The following is a 22,955-nucleotide window of genomic DNA, read 5'->3' as shown; positions in this document are numbered from 1 at the left end:
TGTAAAAGAGATGTTTTCCCCAGGGGTTTTTCACCAAATTCAGTTCTGTTAAGTTGAACCTGAAAGGGATCTTGCTGCCAATGACCTCAGTGCTTTTTGTGTTCAAAACAACAGAGAACTTTCAAGTGGCTCTGTTCTCTATGGTCCTCTTTACCACTGATGAAATCATAGACCACTTCTAGGTAACACCACAATTCCTTCCAAGCACAGACCCAACCTAGATAACACAATTATATGTAGGGTGGTTCACATAACAGATCTTATAGGTCGAGCCACATTCCACCCTGTGGTAAAATAGTCCAATAGCGCTGTAAAAAACATATGTTCACCGTTATTCGTAAAATAATTTTTAATTGAATTTTTTTTCAATTGAACATTGTATTTATTATACTTTGTGTATTTCTTGTCATTTATAAAAGTAATAAGCTTGGGTCTGCCTTACAGTGATTTCTGTTCCTTTAAAAAAAACACCATTACTATCAGATGTTAGGAGTGTCTTAGTTACATGGTACAGTAATCTCCAAAGATATACTGAGTGAAAGTCCTTTTATTAGAGCAACTGTGTGGAAAATAACAGTAATACATGGTTAAACCGGGTATGGACAATGTATTTTTTCCTCTGCTTTATCATTTACTTTTATGATGGCTGTTCTTTGTTTTATTACTAATGGTCCCTTACACTGTAGTGGAAAAAAACAATACTATAAGTCCAACCTTAATCTATGAAAAATAAAATAACATCATAAAACACAGGTCAGTAAAGGTTGTGGTTGTAGTGTATTTTCATCTTTAATTTCACAGTGAGAGAAATTCAGAACAAATTGAGGTTTAACAACACAGTTGCTAAAAACCTCAGTGCACTTTGGTCATTTCACCTACTATAACCAGACTAATATGACTCCTGCATGCAGCTCGAGCCCTGATCATATCATTGCATTAGTTTAGTGAGAGTGAAGTTTCTGTGTCTGGAGCAGACACAGTATGCCGACAAAAACTGCTTCTTTAGTGGTGTGGAGCGTCGGTGGGTGGCCAACTATGCAAACAAGCCTCCAGACAGCATTATCATTTATGTTTCATAAATATGATTTCCAGTAATTTTCACATCTATTTACTTGTTAAAAGTGCAGACAGCTGCAGCTAACTCTCTCCGCCACTCTGCTTAGGCCACTTCCTTCAAATCATACAGCATGTTTTCAAGAGCCAGTCAGAACACAGGATGATGGATGATACATTGTTTATTCTCACATGAAATGCATATTTGGTTAAACAACAAAATGCAGTTAACATTGGAGCAATTCTTACTGCGTGATTACTAAGCTTACTGAGTTTACATTTCCGGTTCTATGTATTTGGTAAGTGTTGGCTTTATACCATTTTTGGCGTATATTTAAGCTTTTCACCTGCACCCTTAAACTGAAAAGGCAGTCTCTACCCCTGATGTTTGCCCTTTTAACCCTGCATGTGACTCATACTACAACTCCAATTCCAATGAAGTTGGGACATTGTATAAAACACAAAACGTATAAATAAAAACAGAAAACATGATTTGTAAATCATTTTCAACCTATATTCAATTGAATACACTACAAAGACAAGATATTTAATGTTCAAATGGATAAACTTTATTGTTTTTTGCAAATATTCACTCATTTTGAATTTGATGCCTGCAACTCGTTCCAAAGAAGTTGTGACAGGGGCATGTCTACCACTGTGTTACATCACCTTTCCTATTAACAACACTCAATAAGTGTTTGGGAACTGAGGACACTAATTGTTGAAGCTTTGTAGGTGGAATTCTTCCCCATTTTTGCTTGATTGCTTGATGTACAACTTCAGTTGCTCAACAGTCCGGTGTCTCGGTTGTCATATTTTGCACTTCATAATGTGCCACACATTTTCAATGGGGGACAGGTCTGGACTGCAGGCAGGCCAGTCTAGTACCCATACTCTTTTACTGCGAAGACATGCTGTTGTAACATCTGCAGAATGTGGTTTGGCATTGTCTTGCTAAAATAAGCAGGGAAAAAAGACATTGAAAAAGACGTTGCTTGGATGGCAGCATATTGTCGTATCTCGACACTTGTTTGACCACCAAGCCTAAGTATTATTTATGGTTTGTAAAATAAAACGAATTCAATTTGTTTGTTGAAAGAAAATAAAAAGAATCGAACGAACTAAGAAATACGAGGCTCTTCAGAATTCAGAAGTGCAGGTCCTTTATTTCTTGAGCATGGAGAATGTTTTCCAAAGGCCGTTGGACGACACACCCAAATATACAGAATTTGTACACATGTTTTATACCCTCGGTGAAGGTGGGGTGACATCGCCCCACCTCTTTTTTGTCATCTCCTGGTTTCACAAAACCACCATTATATTCAAATTGACCTTCATATGTCTATCAAATAGGGTCTTGTGTGAACCATTATCTCCAAGTTTAGTTTGAATCTTTTTTTTAAAAAAAAACATGCCAAGCACATGCTGGTACTTTTCCATCTCGGCTTGTGGCCTGGAAAGGTTCACAAGTTTACTCAAAAGCATCTGTTTTCTCTCTTACGCCATACTGAGGTTGTTTTAGGGCACTTACTCCAATGTGCTAGGCCTTTATTTATGGTTTATCCTGCATAATACATGGCATTTTAATTTTGAGAATCTTTAATTTACATCATTTCCCCCCTTTCGCGACAAATAGTCGCGAACCATACATCTTCTGGTTTTGCTGTATTTAACTATTTCTAGATTTAATACTGAACATCTCATTAGTGTGGTGCATTTAGTGTACTTAGTATTGTAACTTATGGTGCATTTGTTATAAAATTGTACATGTTAGACTTAAATATGTTAGATTAACTAATGTTAAACTGTTGAACCTGTTGGAAACTTTGAAAATTATGAATGCTGAATTGCTGCAATGCTGAATTAATTTCTGCATCAAAAATGTCACAATGTTAGAACCATTATAACAACATCATACATCAATACATCATTCCACCCAGAACCATTATAACAACATCATACATCAACACATCATTCCACCCAAAAGGGATCAAACTCAAAAAATCAACATATTGTACATAGTGCAGGAAACCAAAGAGCAATATTAACTCACAATCCAACAAGGATTTTGCAATAACCATTTGAAATGACGACTGAGTACGGACATCCTGTCCCAGGTGACTTTAAGAGTCAGTCAGAAGGGATCCTGGCACAGCATGTGCTCTAACCGAAACTCATTCCTAGCAAATCCTCATAGGACAGCATTGTATATAGCTCAATCCCCATTTTCAGGGGCATCTGGCATGCTCCAGCTGAGTTGTCAGTAACCCCAGCCCATTGGCTCATGTCTGACTGCTCAGGCCTGTAGCCCTGTCTTCACACCCATCAGTCAGTCTTGTTAGTGCCAAAAAGCAATACGCCAATTAACCAAATTAGAGCTTCCAACACAACTATCATACAACAGAGATTTTCTTGTAAAACTGGACGGTAAAATAAGTAACAGCAAAGCTTAACAACCCTTGTTTCTAACAAACAAAAATGGAACTTGCAATAGCATTACATATATAAATGGAAATGAATACATGTGGACAACATACAGATAATATGAATCCATAGATGCACATTAATCAACATACTCATAACATACTGATTAAGACATGAATAAATGATGAAATGAGTCTTCAGGCGTCAATCTCTTCTGCCTCTGGTGATTTTTCATCACGTTGGGAGGCACGTTGCTAACACAAGGGAGAGGTTACCAGCACATCACCTTTGTTAGTTTAAGGCGTTGGCATCGGTGATAGGTCCAATACGACAAGTAACACGAACAGTCTCTATTGGATTGTGTATGCAAAATCAGAGTTCGTGCTCCTTAGAGGCAGCGCTAGGCTTGCACCTCAAATGGAGACAGAAAACAAAATGTGAGTCTGGATGGCTGTTTACCAACCGTAGCCTAGACTCTCACTTACGTCAATCTGAGTCTTCGTCATCAGGTGGCGTTGCTCTGGTGATGCTCCTCGTGACCGGTCTTGAGATTCTGCTCGGACCTGCTGCAGGCTGATCTCTTGCTTCCACGTCTGCTGCAGCATGTGGTTGCTGTTGATCTGGTCCTTCTGATGTCACGGGTCTCAGTAGATCTGGAGCTCTGGAACAATGGTTGAGATGAATCCAGACTTTACGACCTTTTACCTTGACTGCTGTGGGAGTGGCCAAGACCACTTCGAAGGGTCCCTCACGTCTTGGTTCACTCCAGCCTCTTTTGAAGGTTTTGATGTACACGTAGTCACCATGAAGTACCTCCTTCAGACATTAATCATCGATGGTGGAAGTTCTCCCCTCAGTGGCACCTTTCACCTGGGTGAAGATTTCTTTGTTGATTTTTGTCAGACATTTGACATACTCTTGCAGTTCTTTTTGCAATTGTTCGAGATTTGGGCCACGTGTGGGTCCACGCAAGTAAGTTACTGGCATGGGACGGCCTGTCAACATTTCATGAGGTGTCAAGTGCGTGATCCTGTTGGTCGAGATTCTCATGCTCATTAGGGCTAAGGGTAGTGCATCTAGCCAATTCATTTTCTGGCCACTGCCATGATTTTTGCAATTTTTGCACGAATGATGCCATTTTGTCTTTCTACTCTGCCCTGAGATTGGGGGTGATACACACATCCCAATCGTCGCTTAATGCCTGGGAGATTTTCTGTATCACAGCATTCACAAAGTGTTGACCATTGTCTGAGCTTATTTTATCGGGAATGCCAAATCGTGGAATGACTTCCCTCAACAGAAATTTGGCTGCTGCATCTGCAGTTTCTCTAGTTGTTGCTTCTGCCTCAATCCACCGGCTGAAAAGGTCAACTACTACGATGATGTACCTGTACTTGCCCACTGGTTTTCCCATGTCCATATAATCCATCATTAGATGTCTAAATGGACCATCTGGAACTGGAATGTGACCTAATGGCGCAGTCAAAGACTTTCGATAGTTGTATTCTACACAAACTGCACAATTAGTCTAAACGTGATCTACCGTTGGAGCCAAATACGGTGACCACCATTCTGCTTTTATTTGTTTGATGACTTCTTTCCTGTGCACGTGTGTTGGACCATGAGCTGTTTGAATGAGTATATTCAGTAGGGTCAATGGTGCTACAAATAGACCATTTGGACCATACCAAATATCATGAATACATGACGCCCCCCTTTTGCGCCCGTTGTCTTTTTCATAGGGGCTGGCTAGTTCCTGGGCTTCTTTGAGACTATTTAAGTCTGTCACTAGCTCTGGATCATCATCGTCTGCTATTCTGAATCTCCCCATTGTTGGCCTGCCTGATGGAAACTGTGTCCTAGCTGTTGCTGCGTCTTTTGCTTCTTTGTCTGCAAAGTTGTTACCTCGTGTAATGATTGAGTCGTCAGTCCTGTGTCCCGCACACTTTACTATGGCTAGTTTCTCTGGTAGTTGAAGTGCAGCTACTAATTCAGAAATAGCTTCACCATGTGCAATTTTAGTTCCATCAGTACGTACGAACCCTCTTTGAGCCCAAATTGAGGCATGCATCAAACATACCCCTACTGCATATCCAGAATCTGAATATACCGTGACCTTTTTGCCCCTAGCTAATTGGCATGCAGTAGTCAATGCTTTTATTTCAGCTAATTGAGCTGAGCATGGTTGAGGAACACTAGCTTTAAACAGTGTCTCAAAATCATTCATGTATGGATTATATTGGACTACAGCAAATCCAGCTAAGTTGCTTTCAGGTCCCCTGAAACATGAACCATCCACAAAGAGAATCTGATCACTCTCTGCTAGTGGTTCTGCTTCAAGATCTAATCTGGGTCTTAGAAAAGTCCTTGTCACAACCTCGCAGTCATGTGGCGTACCTTCGTCTGGTGTAGCTAGTCTTTCTGCAGGATTGACCTTTGAACATCGTTTTATGGTTAGCTCTGGTGCTGAAAGGATGACATCATACCCTGTCCTTCTAGCATTTGTCAGTACGAATGATCCTGATGTTAACAGGGTGTGTAGTGCATGGTTAGTAAACAGCTCAACCTTATGTCCCATTGTGATTGATGTTGCTTTTTCATAGGCATAAGCTGCTGCAGCTAAGCCTTGGTAGCACGGTGGCATACCTTGTTCTATTTTGTCAAGTTGGCTGCTAAAATAGGCAATTGGTTGACTCTGTTTATGTTCTTGTGCCAGTACTGCATTAACACAGCCATTTCTCACTGCTACGTATAACTGGCAGATTTTGGAATAATCTGGGTTGGCAAGTGCTGGTGCTGTACACAAGTCAATCTTAATTTCTTCAAATGCTTTGTCAGCTTCCTCATCCCAGATTAGTTTGCCCTTCATGTTTTGCTGTCCTATGCTACGAATTAGTCGCCTTAGTGGAGCTGTTTTTAAGGCAAAATCACAAATCCATTGTCTGCTGTAACCAGCCATGCCTAAAAATGTCAACATTTCAGAAACTGTCGTTGGCTTGGGTGCAGCTTGAACTGTTTTGATGTGCGAGGACATTATTACTCTTTCATTGCCTCTCAGGCTTCTCCCCAGGTAATTAACCTCTTCCTGACAGAACTGTAGTTTTTCCTTGCTTACCTTGTGGCCTTTTTCAGCCAACAAGGTCAAGACTGCAATGGAGTCTTTTTCACACTGTTCCTTAGTGGGAGAAGCAATCAAAAGATCGTCCACATACATCAAAAGAGTCCTGTCAATTTGCACATCACCCAAGTCTGCTGCCACTATTCTGTTAAAGACTGATGGACTTTCACTATAACCTTGCGGCATCCGAGAATAAGTGTATTGTTTACCCCCATAAGTGAATGCGAACAGGTGTCATGATTGTTCATGTAGTGGGATGCTGAAAAAAGCTGAACACAAGTCAATTACTGTGTAGTATTTAGCATCTGGTGGAATGCTTGACAACAAAGTGTATGGGTCTGGCACTATAGGTGTTTCTGCGTCTACCACAGCATTTATGGCTCGCAAATCATGCACTAGTATGCACTTGTCAGAATTTGGCTTCTTCACCGGAAAGATAGGTGTGTTACATTGACTTTTGGTTTCAATCAATACTCCAGCTTGCACTAGGCCGTCAGTTGTTGGCCTAATTCCTTCATAGGCAGCTGGACTCAATGGATACTGTCTCTGATATGGGAGCTGTACATTTGGTTTCAGTTTAATTTGAACTGCACCTGCTGACTTCACCAGACCTACATCTGTGGGATGTCGTGTCCACAATTGATTTGGAACCTGTTTCAACAGTTCTTCCTGTTCAGTAGTTAGTACACACTGTGAGATTGGTCTTTCTCTGTTCACTGCCACTTTTTCTGCCACTGTTCTGTCTACTGATCTCATAGTCACCTTGTAGTATGTCCCATCTAAAGATCTATAGATGTTCTCACCCAATTTATTTCTTTGCTGGCTTTCATCATTGGCCCTAGATCTTTTGGCTCGCTGTCATTAATGATACATGTGGAATGGCATTTGCCACCTTGTACCACTGCATCATTGCTTCATCTAGGATAGCTTCTACTGCTACACCTTGTGGTCCCACTATCAAATCTCCTGTGGTGAGTAAGGTGGACTTGCCCTCCATACTCTCTTCCCAAACTGTGTCATAGGCCTCGTGAACTCTGTCCTGATCGTATAACAGTGTGCAGTGCAAATCATCAGAAACCCTCTCCAAATCTGGTCTAATTGCTTTTAGCCTAATTTCCCATGTTTCAAAGTTTCGGAACAAATGCTGTTCGGTTAGTCTTAACCAATAAACCATAGGCCAGGTTTGTTTTGACTCGTTTACTGTACTCAGGAGCATCTGCCATACCTGAGTTGGGAAGTTTATCAGTACACCATCAGGTGTACATTTAATATCTGCATTTAGTTTGCACAATGCATCTCTTCCCAACAGGTTGACTGGACATGCTTCCGAGTACAACAAAGGCATCGTTATCTTTTGAGTATCAATGGTCAGTTCCAAGGGCTCTGTAAATTTTAATGTTTGCGTTTTCCCAGAAAAACCTTGTGTCTGGATTTTATCACTAGACAGAGGGAGGTGAGCACCTTGTGGGCCAATCACTGAGTGTGTGGCTCCTGTATCAATTAGAAAGTTCAGTTTTTGCTGGCACTATTGGTTCTCCAATTGTTGAATCTGAAGCAACTAAATTTGGATACTCCCCCTTAAGGTTTTCCGGGCACCTTCAATACCAAGTTTCATTCTGACAATTGCGACTGTAATGACCTGGTTGCCCACAAGTCCAGCAGTATATGGGAGACCTTTGCTGCTGTTGGCCCTCACCATACTGCCCTGTGTGTTGCATTGTTTGTGGTGGTTGTGTAGTCATGGGTGGTGTACTCATTGGCCTAGGCATTCCACTCCCTCTACCTCTTCCTCTACCTCTGCCTCTTCCTCCACCTCTGCCTCTTCCTCCTGGACCCTGATTCACATACACATTGATTGGAGGCATCATGGAGTTGTTAGCAGCAGTTGTCTGTACTGGGGCGTGTTGAGGATAATTAGGAACTGTCTGTGGTTGGACTGGAGGATATTGAGGATGGTTAGGTACTACCTGTGGCTGGACTGGCTGATTGGGTTGTGTGTAACTGTGATGAGCTGTAGCTACTGACTCTGCAATTTTTAACTGTCTTGGCATAAAGTCTGTTGTGAGTGGATTGATCTGTTCTTTATGTGTGTACTGCTGCTGGGGGCTTGCTACTGGAGGGCCTGCAGCCTCACAGACATTAGAGTTTGCTGGTTGTGTATGCAGGTTACTCGGCCTGATACTCGGTGTGATTTCTTTCTTTTCGATTTTTGCTAATTTATTTCCCATATTGAAATTTGTTTTATTTCTTTTGACTGGACTATGACTGTTCTGTGTATGAATGAATTTCTATGATCAGTGTGGCCTGTACGCGTGTGTGTGTGTATGTGTGTGTGTGTGTGTGAAGTCACTTTCCTCCGTCTGCCTCCTGTGACCCCTCCTCTCTCTTTCTCTTCTTGTGTGTCACTCCCCTGCTCCTGTGAACACACAAGGTTGCTAAACACAAAGGGCGTTATTTCTCTAAACTTTTTCCAATTTAATTAAATGGGAATATGTTACATGTTATCAGTCCCGTCAGTCAAGGCCATTTCAGTCCTGACTCCCTAATTGTCATGTTTTACTACCTTCACTTGGAACACCCCAGGAGAGGCGTGTCTGTGGGTTGGTCTGGGATTAAACACTGCATCCTCATTCCACGTCACTATTGCTATCATTTTTTTGACTGTCACATTTCTCTGTTTTGGCAGTTTGTGGTTGTATCTCGGTCCAAAAGGGTTAAGTCTGTCAACTAGGAGTGAGGTAGCTCTCCCTCTCTCCCAGAAAACCTCCCTTTTTTTCTAAGGCCAATCTTGCAGACCACTCCCTACATTGTCTATCTTCAGCGTCCTCCAGCCGTATGGGCTGAAACCGGCCCCATGGCAACAGTTCAAGGCCCAGAGTAGCCTCTAACATCACGCTGCTTGGTAACAGTGCATTTATTATTGGTGCCAACAGTTCTTTTTTCCAAATCATTTTTATTCTGTCAGTCTCAAGTGTGGGAAGGTGATTTCGGCCAGGTCCAAATTATGAAACTGTTAATTCCCATAATTTACTGTTAATCAATTCTGTAGACTGTCAATTTTCTTTTCCTGTCCTGTCTTTATAACTTCTTTCAAGCCAGAAATGAGTCAGAATTCCCTGTGTCTCAATCATAAGATCTGCATCCATGATGGACACTCTTCGTTGTGTTTAACACCCTCAAGTCGTGTCTTTAAACCACTCCCTGCTTGGCTGTCAATCAATCTGCTCAACCAGGGTTTGCTTGAGTGTATTAAATTATCTCCGTTCCAAAATTCAATCAGTTCCACACGCTTGACTGAAAGATGCTTAACACCGCATTCGTTGTTTTATCTTTAATATGAACTGTACCAACAGCAATGACCGTTACTGTCAACGTCTTATATCTTATGCCGTTTCTAGGTGTAATAAACTCTATTCCCAACATTTCAAGAGAAACTCAGCATTTCATCAATCAGCAATCAGCTCAGTACTACATCAGCAATTTTGAAATCAGCAGCTTTTCAACAATATTCAACACTCTTCATTTCAACAGCTCACTCTGATACAGAAATATATACAAAAATTCAATCAATATAGCCTTCTAGTTGTTTAATCAGCTTTGTAATTTCTCTTTCTTGCCTTCTCACAATTATCCACCTAATTACAACCCTCCTGAAATTGTTCAGTGTTGTTATAGTTACCACACAAGATAGTGACACTCTTACTGTGCTAGCTTTTTTCTGTGTGCACATATTAGACAAAGGACAAACAAAACACACAACATTTAACTTAGCGCCGGACAATCGACAAACAAGACAAACAACATTTATCTCAGCGCTTACTCTGTTATTTCTCTGTTACTCTGTGCACTTTATATTTTCTCTCTGTTTCTGTTTTCTGATAATTTTTGGCTTTTTCTACAGTTTTTTTTTTTTTTTTTTTTTTTGCCCATTTTTGACTTTTTATCCAGTCGGGTTTTTCTGATAATTTTAGGCTTTTTATACAGTTTTTCTGATCATTTTCTGAACACATAACATGAATATTTATTAGACTGAGGCCTTCCCTCAACTCCTACACCTCTTTCCTTCCTTCACACACTGCTGTTATGTGAATTTCAGTCGGGAGGTTCACAGAGACCATCAATCTTGTTTTATTTTTGGACTTTTTCTATCCGACTGGGTTTTCTCAACTATTACTCCTTTTTTTGTACATTTTTATCATGCAGTTCTGCTTCCAACGAGTCTTCTGTTTAGTTATGCATAAGCAATCATCAACACTTTTAATCAATACATAGCTTTCAAACACATTGCATTTCAATCTTTGTGGTGGAGAGATACAAGACCCATCAATATGCAGAATTTATATGAAAAAAGGCTCTGCTTACCTCAATATAGGATGCGCTTGTAATGAGCGTTGTTTTCTCTCGTCCACAAAATGAATGCAACGGCTTGATGCTGCTGATATCGCCAATCGGGGGTCCCCTCAAGTTCCCCTGGGACGGGCCACCATTAAATGTCGTATCTCGACACTTGTTTGACCACCAAGCCTAAGTATTATCTATGGTTTGAAAAATAAAACGAATTCAATTTGTTTGTTGAAAGAAAATAAAAAGAATCGAACGAACTAAGAAATACGAGAATACTCTTCAGAATTCAGAAGTGCCGGTCCTTTATTTCTTGAGCATGGAGAATGTTTTCCAAAGGCCGTTGGACGACACACCCAAATATACAGAATTTGTACACGTTTTATACCCTCAGTGAAGGTGGGGTGACATCGCCCCACCTCTTTTTTGTCATCTCCTGGTTTCACAAAACCACCATTATATTCAAATTGACCTTCATATGTCTATCAAATAGGGTCTTGTGTGAACCATTATCTCCAAGTCTAGTTCGAATCTTTTTTTAAAAAAAACATTGTGCCAAGCACATGCTGGTACTTTTTCATCTCGGCTTGTGGCCTGGAAAGGTTCACAAGTTCACTCAAAAGCATCTGTCTTCTCTCTTACGCCATACTGAGGTTGTTTTAGGGCACTTACTCCAATGTGCTAGGCCTTTATTTATGGTTTATCCTGCATAATACATGGCATTTTAATTTTGAGAAGCTTTAATTTACATCAATATGTTGCTCCAAAACCTGTATGTACCTTTTAGCATTAATGATGCCTTCACAGATGTGTAAGTTACCCATGCCATGGGCACTAACACACCCCCATATCATCAGAGATGCTGGCTTTTGAACTTTGCGCTGATAACAATCCGGACAGTCCGTTTCCTCTTTGGCCTCGACGTCCATGATTTCCAAAAACAATTTGAAATGTGGACTCGTCAGACCGCAGGACACTTTTCCATTTTGCGTCAGTCCATTTCAGATGAGCTCTGACCCAGAGAAGCCGGCGGCGTTTCTGGGCATTGTTGATATATGGCTTTCACTTTGCATGGCAGAGTTTTAACTTGCACTTGTAGATGGAGCGATGAACTGTGTTCACTGATAATGGTTTTCTGAAGTGTTCCTGAACTCATGTGGTAATATCCATTACAGAATGATGTTGGCTTTTAATGCAGTGCCACCTGAGCCATCGAAGGTCACGGGCATTCAATGTTGGTTTTCTGCCTTGCCGCTTACTTGCAGAGATTTCTCCAGATCTCTGAATCGTTTGATGATATTATGGACTGTAGATGATGAAATCCCTAAATTCCTTGCAATTGCACGTTGAGAAACGTTGTTCTTAAACCGTTGGACTATTTGCTCACGTGGTTGTTCACAAAGTGGTGAACCTCACCCCATCCTTACTTGTGAATGACTAAGCCTTTCAGGGATGCTCCCTTTATACCCAATCATGACACCCACCTGTTTCCAATTAACCTGTTCACCTGTGGAATGTTCCAAACAGGTGTTTTTTGAGCATTCCTCAACTTTCTCAGTCTTTTGTTGCCCCATCCCAACTTCTTTGGGATGTGTTGCAGGCATCAAATTCAAAATGAGTGAATATTTGCAAAAAACTAAGTTTATCCATTTGAACATTAAATATCTTGTCTTTGTAGTGTATTCAACTGCAAATAGGTCGAAAAGGATTTGCAAATCATCGTATTCTGTTTTTATTTGTTTTACACAATGTCCCAACTTCATTGGAATTGGGGTTGTACTTAATCTTTTTTTTTTTTTTTTAATAAAAACCTTTAAAAATGTGAAAATTATAAAATATAATAATAAAGTATAATAAAGTTTTTGGAGCTCCTTTTTGGATCGCATCGACTATTAAACATCATTGAGAGCTATTTATTTTTATCTTTTCAAAGATTAAATTCTTTTTGGCGCTATTTTCTTTCAACCTGTTCTGTCTAAAGCCCAAAAGCTCTTATGTTCTAATATTGACTTTATAATTTAAGGTGTAAGAATTGCATTCGTGTACATTTTCTCACTACAAACATCAAATTTATGGTAAATTAGTCTCTGCCCCAAATATCTGTTATCGGCGTCGCTGATTTACTAATAAATGGTATCGGCATGAAAAGAGGCCGCTCTACTTTTGGAGGAATGTCGTTAGGCTGGCCTCTTCTGGGAAGATTCACCATTGTTGCAAGTTTTCTCCATTTGGCTTTTCCTTTATTTATGTATTTATTTATTTATTTATGAGTTAGTTAGTATTACTGTTTGTAATAAACAAAATTCTTTCAATTTTATTTTTGCTTTTGCTGTTTTAAAGTAGACTGGTATATTTCAACCACTTTCTGTATTATCTCTTATGGATTTTCTTTTGATTGTGGCATATGATGTTAATAAACAAGCATAGTGGTTGCACTAGGGGAAAATTGTGGATTTTTACATATGAGAGTCAGTAAAAATAAAGCCTCATTTCTCTTAAGATATCTTGTAATCTGACGCTACACTTTTATAAATTGTAAACTATAGGGTTCTCTCTAATAACTGGATTACTATATGTGTTGTCACACATAAGAAGACTCCACAGCGAAATGGAGAACGGACCCAAGAGTTTTATACATTTGTAACTGAGCATCTTATTCTAAATCCATTGACATTTAATACAGAGTTAGTGTCCCCCTTAACTGTGACAAAAGCCTCTACTTTTTGAGAAGGCTCTCCAATGGTTTTTGGAATATGGCTTCATCATCATTCAGCTACTGAGTATTAGTGAGATCAGACACTGATGTTTGGGTATATGTTGCTTCTTGGCTTAGTTGTTGCGATGCTTCTACTTGACAACAGCAGCACTTATAATTAACCAGGGCAGCTCTAGCAGAGCAGAAATATGACAAACGTGTTTATCAAGTGACAGCGGCACATTAAAAATGCACTGAGCTCTAACATATGAGCCATTCTATTGCCAGTGTAAGGAGAGTTCATAGCTGTATATTTGATTTTATGCACCTACTTGAGCCAGCAATGAATGTGGCAGAAGGGGCTAAACTCACGAATAGAATGGGTGTCCACATACATTTGTCTTAGTAGTATATAGCTAGGAAGGGAAGTCCCATAAGGCCTTGGCACAAAATTAGCAAAATTGGAGAGATGTTCAGTCAGACATTTGTTACTTGTCACTTAAAGATGGCCCTGCAGGTTAACTAGTTCTTTATATGCTTGAAATATACATTTTGTGTGGAATCATTGGACAAATATTGCAAAATGGTAGTGTGCACCTCTGAGAAATAGGTTCAAGATTTGGCAAGATTTTATGAAAGGTCGCATTCTGTTGTTTGCAGTGAACTTGTTTATGCACGGCCCTTGGCATGATGACCAAACCCATGTCTTTATCCGCAGGTGTTATCATGATGTTTTTGTCTTTATGTATTTCAAGACTCAATGTTCAACAAGTAGGTCTTTTTAAAAAATCTACATCGCTTGTACTATATGTTTCTGTATTCAGAACTATGGGCCAGAAGGTACTGACAAAAGCACACACTTAATGATGTTTGAAATAATTGTAAAATGTGGGGTTTTTGTACAAAACAAAATGTTACCATATAGGCTGCACCAAGTTTTCTCCAGGAATTCATGTTTCGAAACCATTAGGCTCACTAAGTGGCAAATTACAAGATATATAAATACTTGTTCATCTAGAGAACTCTGTGATCTTGTTTTCAGAAGAATAGAGCTTCGTTTAATTAGACCCTAGTGTGCAAAGGTGCTCAATGGCCTTCAGTTTAGCTTTATAGAGGACAGTTAGTGTCAAATAAAAAAAAAAAAACTCATTCAGGCTCAAAGATACATAAGAGAAAGTTTCGACTAACAATCTTGTTCTCCAAGTTATCTACACTGTTTCTTCTCAACCTTTGGTTAATTTGTGAATTTGCATGAGCCGACACAGTGTGGCACTTAGCCTCAGCAACTCTTCAATGGTGAAAGCTGCAAGCGTTACATTTTTCTGTCAGTGGAAAGTTGGCAGTAAGACACATTTATTTCCTTTCTTTCCTCTTGAAATGCAGCAACATCACACCTTGACTTCTCTTCCTGAAATCTTTGGCAAACAGATCTGGGTCAGAATCACAATTAGTGAAGGGTGTGTAATGCTGAATTCCACATTCATCATACTATTGACATATGAAGACCCCTTTTGAGTTAAACTTGTCCTTTTATTGTTGATTAATGTTGGTGTTTTATGGTGCCTTCTTGATTAATTGTAAAAAATGCTTAATTACTAAACTGAAAAATTACTTGACAAAAATTTCTCATTGAGTCTTCTTAGTAATTGGTTTGCAATTTGAAAATAAGGAGAAGCTATTATCATTCAAATCACCTATGTGCGTCACTGAAAGAGAGGAAACCCAAGCTAACAGAAACTCACTGATACATGTCTATGTAGTTGTAATTTGTATGCCATAGATTTTCCAGCAGAAATTACCATTTATCATAGTGGTGGTAATGAGATTACTTCTAAAAAGTAAAAAAAAAATAAAATAAAATAAAATCTGCTGCAGACAGTGCTGTATAATAATATGCATGGCTTTGAGAAAGTAATGAAATTATTGGTACAAAGCCAGTCATTTTATAACTCATTTCAGTCATTTGAGAAATAGACAATATTTCTTTATTGTATTTTAAATACTTCTATTTTCTTCTATCTTGCAGTTGTTAATGGATTTTTATTAATTTTTGCAATGTTGTTTTATTGAGTGACGAACCATGACTATATGAGCTAGACCTTCAATTTGGGCCAAAAATGTAAAAACCATGAGGACAAAAACTCAATTATACTCAATTAAGATGCTTATAGGATTATAGCAGTCTGTTAGTGCTAAGGTAACGACTACTTGCATTAATACTTTTTAATGAGGCTGAAGTTTGCTTCTCATTTGAATTTTCTGGTGCACCATTTACACTCTGATGTATTTAGACACTTAAATATTACAGGTTCAACATTTAGGGTGGAACAGAAAATGCACTGGCACCAGATTGTAACTGCTGCACTGATTGTGGTGGAAAAGAAAATTTCAAAACCGTAGTTCTGGTTTTGTACATAATTTTAACTCAGTAGCTACCTTTTTACATTTTGTGAAAATATCATGATGAACGGACCAATAGAAATGCTCCAAAATTCCTTGGAATAGAATCATGTTATATTAACTTACTTTAAAAGTCTATAGAACTAAATTGTGAATGTTGGGATGATTCAGTTTATGTTTTTAGTTCTTTTAATGAGGACCTTTTAAAAATATTCTTGCTTAAGGGTACACAGATGTTTAATTTCAATGGGGCCCTAAACTTTCATTTTTACATACCAGTGTATCTGTATTGTTTGTGCAATTTTATGATATTAAGCCCTTTAGTGGTCAGACCTAGTTCATTTTCTTGTAGACACCTCATCTGTAGCTGACTTTTGACTGGACGGTACCGGCTCGACTAGCTTTTTTGATTTTAAATTAGGCAAATGCCAGGTTAGCATACCCTAATGCATTGCCTAGAATTGTCCCATTTTCTGAACTCTGAATTATTTCCCATTAATTTTTTAAAGCAATATTTTATATTGCTGCCATCAACTTCTTCAGAACAAAAATTAGTTTCCTTCACGTCTCAACAGTTTTGATGTGGCATCGATATGATGACTGGGTTCAATGAGGGGGGGGTACTACAATTGCAGTGAAAAACAAAGTAGAGCTACTTTCGAGTTGAGCCGAGCCATACCATGCAGTGGAAAAGTGGCCATGCAGTGGAAAAGTTATTACCGGAGCCTGGCCTCTTCCTATTTCCCCTGTTATATCAGAAACTGTCTGTAAAACGCCAGAGGGCGCCCGCAAGCAAGTCCTTAATGAGTGGGAATGAGTAATGAATGGAGCTTACAGCTAAAAACAACATGGTTAACATGGTTTCTAATCACTTGCCCAGAATTTTCCTTTAATTTCACAAAGCAGAAGGATGTATTGCACTAAAAATACAAAGCCTATATGTTTCCTTTTTTCTAAAGCAAATGGTTTTTGGGTAGCAGGAGGCTATCATTAACTGTTAAACATTAGCCGCCCTCTACTGTTTAAAAAACCTGCAAGACATTACAAATGGGTAATTTTCCTCTCTATCACTGTTATTACAACATCCTTTCACATGTCCTTGCGCAGACAGTAAGCCTTCAGCTTGTGCCTCCAAAGAGAGGGTGTTCCCTTTTCTAGTCAAAGCCGGGTATTTTTATGTTCGTCGGGAGGAAACTCTTCCACTGTCCCACTCTTGTCCCACTCTTATCCCACTGAGAGGTGCTTTTCAACAGGACACTGGTTCCTTTCAACTTCTAAACAATGAGCTTAAGAATGGGTTGTTATGTTGCATCATGTAAGGCAGTGTTTGGGCTGTGGACAATAGGAGGAGTTTTTGTTTGGAAGCAAAATTTCTTTTAATTTAGACTGAAAGGGTTTTCGTCCTATTCTGTAGAAATAAACGATATGTTTTTACTCTTACAGTCTATGAAGCTGTAAATGAATAGTGTTTTTAGATGAGCACGGCTGTCTACTTTGAGATGAAAATTTAATGTGCGCCACTCTAAAGCCCTATTTTGCGAGAGGACGTCTGGTAATATGTAGTTGTGTGATTTGACTGGCAGATTCGTACAGAGTATAGGATTGCTGTAATTTCCTCAAATAGCCCGGATCCAAATAATATCGCGCATTTAACTTACGAAATGCAGCCCAGTACAAGAGAACGCGTTGCCGTTACAAACAAACAAGTAAACAAATTGTTTTTTTACGAGGCTGAAGTTGAAGATGAAGCTTCCTATTTGCCAGCGTCATGTTTGAATTTTCATGTTCCACCTTAAATGGTGCAGCAGTAACTAACCCTAACCCTGCAGCATTTAAGGTGGAACGTGAAAATTCAAACAAGATGGCGTAGGAAACCAGCATTAGCCTAGTTAGTTTTTTTAGTTAGCTGCTTTTGTTTTTACATTGCTGAGATGTCGATTCAAGCAGGACTACTATAAATGAGGAGCTCTGAATTTAGCAAATTATAGCAGGTAATTCCCACCAGAAGTATTACTTTGTAATATGGACCTGGCAGATTCTTACTGGATTAAAATCACAGATACCGTCAGTAATCACTCAAATTTTGCACGTCCCCAGGTAATACCAATTTCACTTGAATAAGCCTTCAGATGAATCGGATTGTATTATAATTCACTCCACCCTTTGAACCAGTGAATAATGGAGGAAAAGCCTTTTGAATGGGATGTTCCCTTTCAAAACTTTGTCAGACATCTCGTTCGATAAAGACTGGGTATAGTTACTTTCAGGCTGAGGTTAGTTATCACCGTAGTACACACAGCCTACAATATCACAAGCAAGCCAAACACACATCTAACAGACCTCACTCGACAATGTTTGGTGGAAAGCAGTGGATTTTCAGGAAGTTAACGGTAGCAGTTGTCAAGTGGATAACCACAGCATTGATTGCGATTATCCACGCAAAGTCATGTGATCACAATTCAATTTTAAATATTTGACCGATGCAGTAATTTTGAAAAACAGACAGAATTACGTCTTAACATTCCACATTTCTTGTTAGACTGATATAACCCATCGATATAAAAGCAGCTTAATATTTTAAATGTATCCTCTATTATACATCTGTGTATAAAATATCAAATGTAGTGTAAGTAATGTGTTACAAATGTACATACACAACTTGTACATCTGAGCAGCCTGCTGAACATAATGAAAAGAAGTGTGTGTGTGTGTGTGTGTGTGTGTGTGTGTGTGTGTGTGTGTGTGTGTCTGGAATGTAGATCATGCAGAAACTATGTGACTCTGAAGGATTGTGCTGAACTTTGCATGGTAGGAGGTGAAAGAATGGTTGCCTTATGCTCAAGATCTTAAAAGGGAGTAAATTGCTTGTTATAGGTGAGCATTCTGAAAATCAGTGAAGTATGAAGTCCCTGCTGCTAGCCTGTATTCAGTGTAGCTTAAATGCCAGTTTTGACTGAATTAACACAAAGTATAACAAAGTATGTAGTAAAATATGACTGACATGAGAAAAAAAATAATCAAGTGATTTGCTGCATTGGAGATTTCCTCTGGAGACTAAATCCTATGTTGAGATCCTTGAACTTGACAGATTGTTCACCAATTTCAGTTCAAATGTTATAATTATGAATAAAACAGTAGCATTTATTTCTCTCTTATAAGATTAATAGGCTCTGTACCAATTTAACAGTACCATTCTGTGTAATACTGTCAGAGATATGGTCTTTGTAATGGCGTTGTGATGCTCCCCTGATTAATCTCTGTGTTTATCTGTTCTCTTCCTCTCCGCTAGCTGGATAACATCCTGTATCCCCCCTCCGTGGCCTTCCGCAAGTCGAGCAACCCTGAGGTGTCCTGTGGCTCCAGCCTGCCGCTCAAATTCAAACGGCAGCTCAGTGAAGACGGGAAACAGCTACGTAGAGGGAGTCTGGGTGGTGCACTTACAGGTAACGTCTTCAGTAACATTCATGAAGTTATGACATGAGTTTACATATAGTAATGATATTTTAATGATGTTCCCGATTAGGCCTTAGTGAGTAAGAAGCAGACTATTTAAGTTTTTATTTTATTTAATTTTATTTATTTTTGATGGGGGACTGGGGGGAATGCATAGTACAAGACATGATTTCCTCTTCCGGCAGATTTAAACAAGCTTTTTGTTTTTTTTGTGTCTGATATTGGGCCTGTCGGGTTCATATAGGTAATAAAATGTAATACCCATTTACTTTATTAGTAAATCACTTTTCAGCAACCTGTGGACCATCAGAGTCAAAGCAGTGGTACGCACAGTTGTGTGAAGATTAAATATTTAAGGGTGTTATTAAAATAGAATCAGGTTAAGCTGTCCAAGCTGTGCATGCAAAGTTGTATGTTAATTCTTATGCAAGTAACAGTTATGGTTTTGAAAATGTAACTCCTACTGATGGTTCTCATGCAGTTTTATGTTTGATTGGATTTGCTTCTGGCTCATGAAATCTTAATTGCATGCATATGACCTTAAGCTTTTTTAAAAAAAAAAGAACATTTGCTGCACTCCTTCTATTCCCATGCTTAGGTCTCTTAGTGTAAAATAAATTGAACTGAAAGAAAAACGTGTAGCTGGAGTTGCGCCATGTTAGTGTAGCTTTATCTTTCAGGTTTTGGCCAGTTTCCTGGCAGCGCTGTGGTTTAATCAGTTATGTAGCTGTTTAATTCAATCAAGCCCCCAGCACTTAATTCTCAATGCTTGCTTGAACATGCAGAGAATTTTTACAAAGCTGTGACCACACTGTGTGATGATAAATAGGCATTTCCTTAGTCCTGTGATGAATGTCTCTTCCACACAGAACAGGAGTCACTGCTTTCCTCCCTTATATCCTGTTTTTGCACCATTGCCATCTTTGACTGAGTAGGTTAGCAGATTTTGCACATTCACTGTACCTCCTGTAACATAAATGTGTATCTCAAGGCTCAGATTGTTTTAGATTAAGTTATTCCTCTTTTCTTTTGGGAAAAAGGGTGCTTCCCTCAGGCTCCTTGGAGCTGGAAATGGTAGTAGGATGTTTTTGAGCTTACTGTGTGAGAGGGCTGAGCTAATTCCCCTTTGGCTCTACTAGCGAGACAAAATGCGTTAAATATAATTTCAGAAAGGTGTGGCTATAATCTTGCTAAGGCTGAAAGACTCACTCACCATGCATGACTGAGTATATCACTGCACACACTGTTTTGTTAACATCTTTCCACTGAACAGAATAACAGAAGCAGTTGTGTGTGCAGGACAGGCCTGGTTACTGGGGAGAAGATGGTTCTTTATTCAGGTTGAGAGGCCAGACAGCTGCTTATTGATATGTAAAAGGCGACACAGTAGCAAGACAACACTCAATTGTGAATACACTCTCTATGCACATTAACAAGTGAGGAATTGTAGCGATGCTGAATAGAGGGCCAAACAGCATCATTTAAGTGCATACTAAACAGCCTGTTTTGAAAATCTAAAGAACTTCTATTTTTAAATCTTTTGTGTGATGGCCATTGGTTGTGGCAGTCTTGTAGTTTAATATTCAGAAGAATGCAAATTACGATGTCACTTATTGATACTTAAAAGTGAGGCTGCAGCTACTGAATTAGGACCGTCATGATTACTTCATTAAAATGTACTTTTTATAAATAATGTATTAAAAGCTATATTCTTGAAGAATGAGCTGGAGGAACAGGGTCATTGTAAAGCTGTCGTTGGCCGACTGAAGATTCTGTGCAATGGGGAGTTTATAATTATAAAATGATATATTTTTATTTTATTGTAATTATATAATATAAATTAAAGGATTGGCACACAAAATGCTGCAGGTACCATCATAAAACTTTTAAAAAATATTTATTTAGGTTTTTTCCCCCTGATTTTGTCCAGTTGTTTATTTATTTGTGTTTAGCTAACATGTCCCTGACTTCATGTGAGACAACAGCTGGCAAGTTCAGTTACCCAGAAATAACATCCCAAGTATTATGCACTGTATGTCTCTAAATGACTTGAAACAATAAGGTTTAGTGGCCAATGCTTAATGCACCATTAAGAACCAGTGCAACATTACAGAAATCACAAGCCTATATTCTTTTTTAATAAGTTGAACTGTTGCACTCTCTTGACAAGTGTAACTTCTTAAGCATCAAATTAAATTTTATGGCTCTGCTCCATTATTTTATTATTGGGAGCTGAATTAGATTTCAATTTTAAAATTTCTACAAAGGTCAGTCAGGAGTGGGCAAGAGTTTAGATGAGGTGAAGGGGCTCCTCAGAGGAATTTTGATAATATGAGATGCATAGCAAAGAGACAGTGTGTGAGCAGAATATGTCCTTTAGGGCCACCATAACGAGAATCACAAAATTAGAGGGACCTCCTAGAACCTCTTGGTGGCAAGTGGATGCTGCCTGCAATTTTATTAAACACAGGTTAAGCATAGGTTACATTGGTTCATGTAGAATTCTGAACATATAAGCACAGTGATTGATGCACCCTGATACTTTGTAATATCTAAATTGCTAAAAGAAATATTGTTTTAAGGAAAAGCCTTAATGTAGCTTAAAAGTCTGACTGATTCTCTTTTTGGAGGGGCCATAATTAAAGCTATACAATATCAGTTCAAAGAGGTTTAAAAAATATATTTTAACAGATATTTTCCCACCACTGTTTTAGAGTTGACTTGAAGACATTATTTACAAGCTTTTTGAAGTTAACATGCAGTCTGTAGTCCGCAGTTGTTGTAAATTGGTAAATAAAAACAGACTAACATCCACTTATATTTATAGTGCCCTTTTTTTGACTGCAATTATGCAACATTTCATCAAGACATTGTTAAACTTGCCATATGTGAAGTTGTGTACTGCTTACACACTTAAAAGAAATAATATTGGTGCATTCTAAATGGGAATGAGACTAGATTTGCAAATCTGCAACATTTTATATTCTTAAATAATAAAATAGGTTTTTGATTAATCAGCAAATGAGTTTTTCTCTGACGTTACACATTGTCAAAATTAAGAACCATGGGTTTGAGCTCTATTCTCTGACAGGTCTTAGTCAAATGAAGGAAACAGAAAGACATCTGCAGCCATCTCATCTAGTCATAAAGGGGATAGGGCAGAGCACAGCATTGCAACAAAGCGCATTCAGACTCTCTTATCTGAAGTGACTGACAGTTAGATCATTTTATAGACGTAGGGAAAAGTAGTGTTGGGAGTTTTGGCCAAAGACTGTTACAGGGATAGTATAGCATAGGTTGCTTGCCTAGGCAGGGAAATGAACCCCAGTCTACAGCATATACAAATTTCAGATCGGACTCAGCAAATATTAAAGACATCAGATCAGGATTAGAGACAAAAACAAACTTTATTGGGACAGCCCTAAAAGATAACCTGCCCTATGTCAAGATTCAGTAATTCTCTCATGTTTG

General features: G+C 38.8%; 1 protein-coding gene across 9 annotated transcripts in view; it reads left to right on the top strand.

The window, feature by feature from the left end:
- The window catches only part of mast4 (microtubule associated serine/threonine kinase family member 4), a 170,951-nt gene that overhangs the window by 23,736 nt on the left and 124,260 nt on the right, over positions 1-22,955 (top strand). For all 9 annotated transcript variants that reach the window (XR_005129511.1, XM_037533498.1, XM_037533497.1 and 6 more), the window contains exon 2: positions 19,321-19,474. Coding sequence is in view for 8 of the 9 variants with exons in the window: in XM_037533498.1 (XP_037389395.1) it covers positions 19,321-19,474 (154 nt within the window). In the remaining variant the exon portion in view is untranslated. The remainder of the gene's footprint in view (positions 1-19,320; positions 19,475-22,955) is intronic.

Source organism: Pygocentrus nattereri, chromosome 23 (genome assembly GCF_015220715.1).
Source record: "Pygocentrus nattereri isolate fPygNat1 chromosome 23, fPygNat1.pri, whole genome shotgun sequence".
Taxonomy (NCBI): domain Eukaryota; kingdom Metazoa; phylum Chordata; class Actinopteri; order Characiformes; family Serrasalmidae; genus Pygocentrus; species Pygocentrus nattereri.
This window is presented reverse-complemented; position numbering and strand designations above follow the sequence as displayed.